The following is an 11,817-nucleotide window of genomic DNA, read 5'->3' on the forward strand; positions in this document are numbered from 1 at the left end:
CACCACTCTGGTCTCTGACTACAGTCCTGTTATCTACACACCACTCTGGTCTCTGACTACAGTCCTGTTATCTACACACCACTCTGGTCTCTCTGACTACAGTCCTGTTATCTACAAACCACTCTGGTCTCTGACTACAGTCCTGTTATCTACAAACCACTCTGGTCTCTGACTACAGTCCTGTTATCTACACACCACTCTGGTCTCTGACTACAGTCCTGTTATCTACACACCACTCTGGTCTCTCTGACTACAGTCCTGTTATCTACACACCACTCTGGTCTCTCTGACTACAGTCCTGTTATCTACACACCACTCTGGTCTCTGACTACAGTCCTGTTATCTACACACCACTCTGGTCTCTGACTACAGTCCTGTTATCTACACACCACTCTGGTCTCTGACTACAGTCCTGTTATCTACACACCACTCTGGTCTCTGACTACAGTCCTGTTATCTACACACCACTCTGGTCTCTCTGACTACAGTCCTGTTATCTACACACCACTCTGGTCTCTCTGACTACAGTCCTGTTATCTACACACCACTCTGGTCCCTCTGACTACAGTCCTGTTATCTACACACCACTCTGGTCTCTCTGACTACAGTCCTGTTATCTACACACCACTCTGGTCTCTCTGACTACAGTCCTGTTATCTACACACCACTCTGGTCTCTCTGACTACAGTCCTGTTATCTACACATCACTCTGGTCTCTCTGACTACAGTCCTGTTATCTACACACCACTCTGGTCTCTCTGACTACAGTCCTGTTATCTACACACCACTCTGGTCTCTCTGACTACAGTCCTGTTATCTACACACCACTCTGGTCTCTGACTACAGTCCTGTTATCTACACACCACTCTGGTCTCTGACTACAGTCCTGTTATCTACACACCACTCTGGTTTCTCTGACTACAGTCCTGTTATCTACACACCACTCTGGTCAGAGTATTTTGAATGTACTCTTCTGTATTTGTCTGTGTGGAACAGAGAGAGGAGACCCCCCCACCAGAGGCCCCAGGCAGACAGGCAGCTCTCCTGTCTCCTTCCCCCAGGGCAGGGCTCTCCTCCTGGGGCAGACGGGGTGGCCTTGCGTGCCTCTAGCCTGGTCTTACCCTTCCACCCTCCACCACATGGGATGTGTTATGTAGATTTCATTCAACAGCAGAAATAACTTTCCCAAATGGCCCCCTATTCCCTATGGGCCCTGGTCTAAAGTAGTGCACTATATAGGGAATAGGGCCCTGGTCTAAAGTAGTGCACTATATAGGGAATAGGGCCCTGGTCTAAAGTAGTGCACTATATAGGGAATAGGGCCCTGGTCTAATGTAGTGCACTATATAGGGAATAGGGCTCTGGTCTAATGTAGTGCACTATAATAGGGAATAGGGCTCTGGTCTAATGTAGTGCACTATATAGGGAATAGGGCCCTGGTCTAAAGTAGTGCACTATATAGGGAATAGGGCCCTGGTCTAATGTAGTGCACTATATAGGGAATAGGGCTCTGGTCTAATGTAGTGCACTATATAGGGAATAGGGCCCTGGTCTAAAGTAGTGCACTATATAGGGAATAGTGCTCTGGTCTAAAGTAGTGCACTATATAGGGAATAGGGCTCTGGTCTAAAGTAGTGCACTATATAGGAAACAGGGCTCTGGTCTAAAGTAGTGCACTATATAGGGAATAGGGCTCTGGTCTAAAGTAGTGCACTATATAGGGAATAGGGCTCTGGTCTAAAGTAGTGCACTATATAGGGAATAGGGCTCTGGTCTAAAGTAGTGCACTATATAGGGAATAGGGCTCTGGTCTAAAGTAGTGCACTATATAGGGAATAGGGCTCTGGTCTAAAGTAGTGCACTATATAGGAAACAGGGCTCTGGTCTAAAGTAGTGCACTATATAGGGAATAGGGCTCTGGTCTAAAGTAGTGCACTATATAGGGAATAGGCTACCATTTGGAGCGCAGACACAGTCTATCAGGTTCCTAGAAACTCCCAGAGATTTATTTGTTGAAGATGTGACCTCTTCACCTCAAACCAGATTCAATTCTGACAGAATCTGTTTCAGCTGAAAATGGAGACGAAGAAAAAGAGGAATCCAGCCGTGTGTGTGTGTGTGTGTGTGTGTGTGTGTGTGTGTGTGTGTGTGTGTGTGTGTGTGTGTGTGTGTGTGTGTGTGTGTGTGTGTGTGTGTGTGTGTGTGTGTGTGTGTGTGTGTGTCAAATCAACCCTGTGTTTTGGGCGTCCATGAGAACATTGAAAAGCATAAATCGGCACAGGAACAGTCTTCTCACTGAACCATTTCAGGGTTCTGGTTTCACCACAGATACTTAGTAACGACAGAGTAGTAGAGGAAGAGACGAAAGAGGAAGAGAGAGAGACAGAGAGAGAGAGAGAGAGAGAGAGAGAGAGAGAGAGAGAGAGAGAGAGAGAGAGAGAGCATGAGGGAAGGACTAAGGAGGCCAGAGAAAGAGGTGAAGGGAGAGAGACAGAGAGAGATATGAGACAGAAAGAGAGAGAGAGATAAAAGACAGAAAGAGAAAGAGAGAAACAAGACAGAGAGTGAGAGATACAAGACAGAAAGAGAGTGAGAGATACAAGACAGAAAGAGAGTGAGAGATACGAGACAGAAAGAGAGAGAGCGATACAAGACAGAGAGTGAGAGATACAAGACAGAAAGAGAGTGAGAGATACGAGACAGAAAGAGAGTGAGAGATACAAGACAGAGAGTGAGAGATACAAGACAGAAAGAGAGTGAGAGATACGAGACAGAAAGAGAGTGAGAGATACAAGACAGAAAGAGAGTGAGAGATACAAGACAGAAAGAGAGTAAGAGATACAAGACAGAAAGAGAGTGAGATATACAAGACAGAAAGAGAGTGAGATATACAAGACATAAAGAGAGAGAGAGAGATACAAGACAGAAAGAGAGAGATATGAGACAGAAAGAGAGAGAGAGATAAAAGACAGAAAGAGAAAGAGAGAAACAAGACAGAGAGTGAGAGATACAAGACAGAAAGAGAGTGAGAGATACAAGACAGAAAGAGAGTGAGAGATACGAGACAGAAAGAGAGAGAGCGATACAAGACAGAAAGTGAGAGATACAAGACAGAAAGAGAGTGAGAGATACGAGACAGAAAGAGAGTGAGAGATACAAGACAGAGAGTGAGAGATACAAGACAGAAAGAGAGTGAGAGATACGAGACAGAAAGAGAGTGAGAGATACAAGACAGAAAGAGAGTGAGAGATACAAGACAGAAAGAGAGTAAGAGATACAAGACAGAAAGAGAGTGAGATATACAAGACAGAAAGAGAGTGAGATATACAAGACAGAAAGAGAGAGAGAGAGATACAAGACAGAAAGAGAGAGATATGAGACAGAAGAGAGAGAGAGAGAGACAAGACAGAAAGAGAGAGAGATACAAGACAGAAAGAGAGAGAGATATACAAGACAGAAAGAGAGAGAGATATGAGACAGAAAGAGACAGAGAGAGAGAGACAAAAGAGAAAGAAGTAACAAAGGAATGAAGAAGGAGGCCAGAAGAGAGAGGTGAAGAGAGAGAATGAGGGAGGAGGAAGGCCAGAAAGAGGTGAAGAGAGAGAATGAGGGAGGAGGAAGGCCAGAGAGAGAGGTGAAGAGAGAGAGAGAGAGAGGGAGGAGGAAGGCCAGAGAGAAAGGTGAAGAGAGAGAGAGAGAGAGAGAATGAGGGAGGAGGAAGGCCAGAGAAAGAGGTGGAGAGAGAGAGAGAGAGAGAGGGAGAATGAGGGAGGAGGAAGGCCAGAGAAAAAGGTGAAGAGAGAGAGAGGGAGGAGGAAGGCCAGAGAGAAAGGTGAAGAGAGAGAGAGAGAATGAGGGAGGAGGAAGGCCAGAGAGAGAGGTGAAGAGAGAGAGAGAGAATGAGGGAGGAGGAAGGCCAGAAAGAGAGGTGAAGAGAGAGAGAGAGAGAGAGAATGAGAGAGGAGGAAGGCCAGAGAGAGAGGTGAAGAGAGAGAGAGAGAGAGAGAGAATGAGGGAGGAGGAAGGCCAGAGAGAGAAGTGAAGAGAGAGAGAGAGAGAGAGAGAGAGAATGAGGGAGGAGGAAGGCCAGAGAGAGAGGTGAAGAGAGAGAGAGAATGAGGGAGGAGGAAGGCCAGAGAGAGAGGTGAAGAGAGAGAGAGAGAGAATGAGGGAGGAGGAAGGCCAGAGAGAGAGGTGAAGAGAGAGAGAGAATGAGGGAGGAGGAAGGCCAGAGAGAGAGGCGAAGAGAGAGAGAGAATGAGGGAGGAGGAAGGCCAGAGAGAGAGGTGAAGAGAGAGAGAGAGAGAATGAGGGATGAGGAAGGCCAGAGAAAGAGGTGAAGATAGAGAGAGAGAGAGAATGAGGGAGGAGGAAGGCCAGAGAGAGAGGTGAAGAGAGAGAGAGAGACAGGAAAACAGAGGGACATAAATCTGTGTGTGCATTTCATAACACAGGGCTCTCTGAGCTCAGTGTAGTGGCTGGTTGGTGCTCAGAGCAGTACATTAACACAGTGAGTTATGAGGGTGACCTGATGCTGAGCGCTTTCCCAGGCTGAGAGCCACACTCTGACCTGCCAGCAGAGGGAAGCACCACTGATGAGAGCCTTGATGCTCCGAGTTGGTTTTCACTTCTGGTTTCACAACAACTCCATCTCTTTGGTTACTGTTGCTCTTCCACCCTGACGGGTTTGAGGAGTGTGAGCTGATCCCAGAGCTGTACCTAACGGTACCAACTTCTACCTGGATGAAAGGTTTTGATACTCCATCGGCCTGTATATCAGCCTCAATATGAGTCTATGTACGGTGCAGTTGTCTGTATATCAGCCTCACTATGAGTCTATGTATGGTGTCTGTATATCAGCCTCTATATGAGTCTATGTATGGTGTCTGTATATCAGCCTCAATATGAGTCTATGTACGGTGCAGTTGTCTGTATATCAGCCTCAATATGAGTCTATGTATGGTGTCTGTATATCAGCCTCTATATGAGTCTATGTACGGTGCAGTTGTCTGTATATCAGCCTCAATATGAGTCTATGTATGGTGTCTGTATATCAGCCTCTATATGATTCTATGTACGGTGCAGCTGTCTGTATATCAGCCTCAGTATGAGTCTATGTACGGTGTCTGTATATCAGCCTCTATATGAGTCTATGTACGGTGCAGGTGTCTGTATATCAGCCTCAATATGAGTCTATGTACGGTGCAGTTGTCTGTAAACAGCCTCAATATGAGTCTATGTACGGTGTCTGTATATCAGCCTCTATATGAGTCTATGTACGGTTCAGTTGTCTGTATATCAGCCTCTATATGAGTCTATGTACGGTTCAGTTGTCTGTATATCAGCCTCTATATGAGTCTATGTATGGTGTCTGTATATCAGCCTCTATATGATTCTATGTACGGTGCAGTTGTCTGTATATCAGCCTCTATATGAGTCTATGTACGGTGCAGTTGGAAAGTATTCAGACCCCTTCCCCTTTTCCACATGTTGTTACGTTACAGCCTTATTCTAAAATTGTTTAAATAAAACATTTTCCTCATCAATCTACACACAATACCCCATAACGACATCACAATACCCCATAACGACATCACAATACCCCATAACGACATCACAATACCCCATAACGACAAAGCAACAACTATTTAACAATTATTTTTTTTGCAAATGTATATACAGTATATATATATTTTTAATTAAATACTGTACTTACATAAGTATTCAGATTCTTTGCTATGAGACTCGTAATTGAACTCAGGTGCATCCTGTTTCCATTGATCATCCTTGAGATGTTTCTACAACTTGATTGGAGTCCACCTGTGGTAAATTCAATTAATTGGACATGATTTGGAAAAGCACACACCTGTCTATACAAGGTCCCACAGTTGACAGTGCACGTCAGAACAAAAACCAAGCCATGAATTGGGGCTCTCCGGGAATTGTCCGGAGAGCTCAGATACAGGATTGTATCGAGGCACAGATCTGGGGAAGGGTACCAAAACATTTATGTATCATTGAATGTCCCCAAGAACACAGTGGTTTCCATCATTGTTAAATGGAAAAAGTTTGGAACCACCAAGACTCTTCCTAGAGCTGCCCGCCCGGCAAAACTGAGCAATCGGGGGAGAAGGGTATGGTCAGGGAGGTGACCAAGAACCCGATTGTCACTCTGACAGAGCTCCAGGGTTCCTCTGTGGAGATTGGAGAACCTTCCAGAAGGACAACCATCTCTGCAGCACACCACCAATCAGATGGAAGCCACTCCTCAGTAAAAGACACATGACAGCCTGCTTGGACTTTACCTAAAGGACTCTTAGACTATAAGAAACATGATTGGTCTGATGAAACCAAGATTGAACTCTTTGGCCTGAATTCCAAGCATCACATCTGGAGGAAACCTGGGACCATCCCTACGGTGAAGCATGGTGGTGGCAGCATCATGCTGTGGGGATGTTTTTCAGCGGCAGGGACTGGGAGACGAGTCAGGATCGAGGGAAAGATGAATGTGCAGATAGATCCTTGATGAAAACCTGCTCCAGAGCGCTCAGGACCTCTGACTGGGGTGAAGGTTCACCTTCCATCAGGACAAAGACCCTAAGCACACAGCCAAGACAACAAAGGAGTGGATTCGGGACAAGTCTCTGAATGTCCTTGAGTGGCCCAGCCAGAGTCCGGTCCCCAATCAAACATCTCTGGAGAGACCTGAAAATAGCTGTGCAGCGATGCTCCCCATCCAACCTGACAGAGCTTGAGAGGATCTGCAGAGAAGAATGGGAGAAACTCCCCAAATACAGGCGTGCTAGCTTGTAGCATCACACCCAAGAAGACTCAAGGCTGTAATTGCTGCCAAAGGTGCTTCTACAAAGTACTTAGTAAAGGGTCTGAATACTTATGTAGATGTGATATTTCCATTTTTATTTTTATTTTATTATTATATATTTTTTTGCTTTGTTATTATGGGGTATTGTGATGTCATTATGGGGTATTGTGATGTCATTATGGGTGTCACGATCGTCGTAAGAAGCGGACCAAAGAGCAGCATGGTTTGAATACATTCTTCTAAGTTTAATGAAGAACACTTACACAAAAACAAACAAAACGAATGAGACGAACGTGACCGCTATATAGACACTGTGCAAACATGCAACATAACATAGACAATAACCCACAACCCACAATACAAAACAGGCTACCTAAATATGGTTCCCAATCAGAGACAACGCAAAACACCTGTCTCTGATTGAGAACCATATCAGGCCAAACACATAGAAATAGACAAACCAGACAAACAACATAGAATGCCCACTCAGATCACACCCTGACCAAACAAAACATACAAAGCAAACTATGGTCAGGGCGTGACAATGGGGTATTGTAATGTCATTATGGGGTATTGTAATGTCATTATGGGGTATTGTGAGGTCATTATGGGGTATTGTGAGGTCATTATGGGGTATTGTGATGTCATTATGGGCTAGTGTGATGTCATCATGGGCTATTGTGATGTCATTATTGGGTATGGGGATGTCATTATTGGGTATTGTCATGTCAGCATGGGGTATTGTGATGTCATCATGGGGTATGTGATGTCAATTTGGGGTATTGTGTTTAGATTGATGAGGAAAACATAAACAATGTAATCCATTTTAGAATAAGGCTGTAATGTAACAAAATGTGGAAAAAGTCAAGGGGTCTGAATACTTTCTGAAGGCACTGTATGTCCATGTATTCAGCCTGAGAGGATGTCTGATCTAGAGGGCTGATACGACTACACCATGACCACAGTCAGAGAGAGTAGCAGTGTTTCCACTGAGTGTTACTGGTGTACATGCAGACTGTGTAAAGTGATCCAGTCCCCAGAGCGGAGCTAGGTGTTGAGGCTGAAAGGACCTCTTAGGACTGGCTTTATGGGAAAATATACGAGCCACTGGAGATCAGAGAGGTAGGGGGGAGAGAGGAGAGAGAGAGGGGAATGGGGAGAGAGAGAGAGATGGAGAGAGAGAGGGATGGAGAGAGAGAGGGATGGAGAGAGAGAGGGATGGAGAGAGAGGGAGAGAGAGAGGGATGGAGAGAGAGGGGGGGAGAGAGAGAGGGGGAGAGAGGGGGGGAGATAGGGATGGAGAGAGAGGGGGGAGAGAGAGAGAGAGAGAGTGAGGGGGAGAGAGAGGGATGGACAGAGAGAGGGGGGAGAGAGAGACAGAGAGAGAGAGAGAGAGAGAGAGAGAGAGGGAGAGAGGGGGAGAGAGTGAGGGAGAGAGGGGGAGAGAGGGTGAGGGGTAGTGGGTATAGGATAGCCTGACCACTCCGGGGCGTTGAAGCCACTAGCCACAGGTCTCTCTTCCCTCTCCAGGCCGGTCTCGGGGTAAACCGCAGCATTCTCCAGGCCGGTCTCGGGGTAAACCGCAGCATTCTCCAGGCCGGTCTCGGGGTAAACCGCAGCATTCTCCAGCCCGTGAGAAACACCCAGAACCAAGCTCCTCCATCCTCCTCCAACCGTCCTCCTCTGTCCAATACATAAACCTGCCATAGCACAGTGATTTACTCCCTGTATACCACGCTCCTACGCTCCTCTGGTTACTAACAATGTGACATGATGGAATGAGATGGACGATGGAAACAGAGGCATGGAGGGATGGAGGGAGGGAGGGAGAGAGAGGGAGAGGGGGAGGGAGGGAGAGCACTATAAGGAGAACATAGAAGGACTGTTCATTTTTCATCCTTAAAGTAGCTTTCATTGTTACAGTAGGTTGTGTACTTTTAAACACACACACACTAACGTTTACACACACGTGCGCACACACACACAGTGGGACACTGTAGGTCAATATCTGTCAATACTGAGACTATTATCAGTGGAGGGATGTCAGTGAATCTCCTCTGATTCCTGGTTTCTCTCTCTCTCCCTGTGTCTTCAACTCTCCCCCTCCTTTCTCCGTCTCTATATCTCTCTCTCTCCCTGTGTGTCTTCAACTCTCCCCTACACAACCTCATTATCTACATTCACTGTCCTGTCTCCTTCCCTCCTCTCCCCCTCCTTTCTTCGTCTCTCTCTCTCTCTCTCTGTCTCTTTTCCTCATTCTCACCTTCTTTCTCTCCTCTCACCACTTCACTCCTTCCCTCTCTCCGTGTTGCCGTGGGATACTGTCCTCTCTCTGCCTGTCATCTCTCACCTCTCGCTCTCCATCCATCTTGTCCGCTGTCCATCTGTCTGTCTGCATCACTTCCTCCTGTTGTCCTCTTTCCTTATTTTCCGTATGTTTGTGTTTCTTCCTCTGTTTTATTCCTTGTATCGGTGTTTTCTCCTCACACTCACCCCTCTCTCTGTCTCTCTCTGTCTCTCTCTGTCCCCTCTCTGTCCCTCTCTGTTCCTCTCTGTCCCTCTCTCTGTCTCTCTCTGTCTCTCTCTGTCCCCTCTCTGTCCCTCTCTGTTCCTCTCTCTGTCCCTCTCTGTCCCTCTCTCTGTCCCCCTCTCTGTCTCTCTCTGTTCCTCTCTCTGTCCCTCTCTGTCCCTCTCTCTGACCCCTCTCTGTCTCTCTCTGTCCCCCTCTCTGTCCCCCTCTCTGTCCCTCTCTGTCCCTCTCTCTCTCTCTGTCCCTCTCTGTCTCTCTCTGTTCCTCTCTCTGTCTCTCTCTGTCCCCTCTCTGTCCCTCTCTGTCCCTCTCTCTGTCTCTCTCTCTGTCTCTCTCTGTCTCTCTCTGTCCCCTCTCTGTCCCTCTCTGTTCCTCTCTCTGTCCCTCTCTGTCCCTCTCTCTGTCCCCCTCTCTGTCCCCCTCTCTGTCCCTCTCTGTCCCTCTCTCTCTCTCTCTGTCTCTCTGTCCCTCTCTGTCCCTCTCTCTGTCTCTCTCTGTCCCACTTTCTGTCCCACTTTCTGTCCCTCTCTGTTTCTCTCTGTCCCTCTCTCTGTCCCCCTCTCTGTCCCTCTCTGTTCCTCTGTCCCTCCCTCCCTGTCTGTGTGTATAATCATCTTTGTGGCAGATGGAGGAGCTGCTTGCGGCCATGGGGAAGGTGAAACTGGAGCTGGAGTCCATGCAGGCCAAGCTGTCCTCTACCCAGCAGTCATTGGCTGAGAAGGAGGCCCACCTGATCACGCTGAGGGCAGAACGCAGGAAACACCTGGAGGAGGTGCTGGAGATGAAGTAAGAGAGATGATATATATACCCACCTGACCACGCTGAGGGCAGACAGACACACCCTGTTATTCATGAGGTCCCGCCGTGGACTGTTCAGATAAGAATACTGTTATTTATTGTGTTGATCTTTAAGCCTCAGTGGCTTTGGGAAAATAGTTGATATATTCAAATGGTGTGTAGTGTATGTAGTGGGTAAATGGTGTGTAGTGTATGTAGTGGGTAAATGGTGTGTAGTGTATGTAGTGGGTAAATGGTGTGTAGTGTATGTAGTGGGTAAATGGTGTGTAGTGGATGTAGTGGGTAAATGGTGTGTAGTGTATGTAGTGGGTAAATGGTGTGTAGTGTATGTAGTGGGTAAATGGTGTGTAGTGTATGTGGTGGGTAAATGGTGTGTAGTGTATGTTGTGGGTAAATGGTGTGTAGTGTATGTAGTGGGTAAATGGTGTGTAGTGTATGTTGTGGGTAAATGGTGTGTAGTGGATGTAGTGGGTAAATGGTGTGTAGTGTATGTTGTGGGTAAATGGTGTGTAGTGGATGTAGTGGGTAAATGGTGTGTAGTGTATGTAGTGGGTAAATGGTGTGTAGTGGATGTAGTGGGTAAATGGTGTGTAGTATATTTAGTGGGTAAATGGTGTGTAGTATATTTAGTGGGTAAATGGTGTGTAGTATATTTAGTGGGTAAATGGTGTGTAGTGTATGTAGTGGGTAAATGGTGTGTAGTGTATGTCGTGGGTAAATGGTGTGTAGTGTATGTCGTGGGTAAATGGTGTGTAGTGGATGTAGTGGGTAAATGGTGTGTAGTATATTTAGTGGGTAAATGGTGTGTAGTGTACGTAGTGGGTAAATGGTGTGTAGTGTACGTAGTGGGTAAATGGTGTGTAGTATATTTAGTGGGTAAATGGTGTGTAGTATATTTAGTGGGTAAATGTTGTGCTCATACAGGGGTCTCTCTCTTATATGTGAAGATGATCTCATCCACTCTTCATAGGTCTTCATCCCAAAGTCATGGGAGAGTATTCCTCTCTCTTTTCCTATTTCCTGCTCTCTCTCTCTCCATCTCCCCAAAGCCCCTCTCTCTCCCTCCATCTCCCCCCAAGCCCCTCTCTCTCTCCATCTCCCTCAAGCCCCTCTCTCTCGCTCCATCTCCCCCCGAGCCCCTCTCTCTCTCTCCATCTCCCCCCAAGCCCCTCTCTCTCGCTCCATCTCCCCCCGAGCCCCTCTCTCTCTCCATCTCCCCCAAGCCCCTCTCTCTCGCTCCATCTCCCCCCAAGCCCCTCTCTCTCGCTCCATCTCCCCCCAAGCCCCTCTCTCTCTCCATCTCCCTCAAGCCCCTCTCTCTCCCTCCATCTCCCCCCAAGCCCCTCTCTCCCTCCATCTCCCCCCAAGCCCCTCTCTCTCGCTCCATCTCCCCCCAAGCCCCTCTCTCTCTCCATCTCCCTCAAGCCCCTCTCTCTCTCCATCTCCCTCAAGCCCCTCTCTCTCCCTCCATCTCCCCCCAAGCTCCTCTCTCTCGCTCCATCTCCCCCCAAGCCCCTCTCTCTCTCCATCTCCCCCAAGCCCCTCTCTCTCCCTCCATCTCCCCCAAGCCCCTCTCTCCCTCCATCTCCCCCCAAGCTCCTCTCTCTCGCTCCATCTCCCCTCAAGCCCCTCTCTCTCTCCATCTCCCCCAAGCCCCTCTCTCTCT

General features: G+C 47.4%; 1 protein-coding gene across 1 annotated transcript in view; it reads left to right on the forward strand.

Annotated features, from left to right (window-relative positions):
- Positions 1 to 10,848, forward strand: part of LOC129864882 (ELKS/Rab6-interacting/CAST family member 1-like) — a 169,715-nt gene extending 158,867 nt beyond the window's left edge. Inside the window, exon 8 of the mRNA XM_055937181.1 lies at positions 9,979 to 10,848. Coding sequence (XP_055793156.1) covers positions 9,979 to 10,143 — 165 coding nt within the window. The 3' untranslated portion in view covers positions 10,144 to 10,848. The remainder of the gene's footprint in view (positions 1 to 9,978) is intronic.
- The last annotated feature ends 969 nt before the right edge of the window (positions 10,849 to 11,817 follow it).

This window comes from Salvelinus fontinalis, chromosome 11 (genome assembly GCF_029448725.1).
Source record: "Salvelinus fontinalis isolate EN_2023a chromosome 11, ASM2944872v1, whole genome shotgun sequence".
NCBI lineage: Eukaryota > Metazoa > Chordata > Actinopteri > Salmoniformes > Salmonidae > Salvelinus > Salvelinus fontinalis.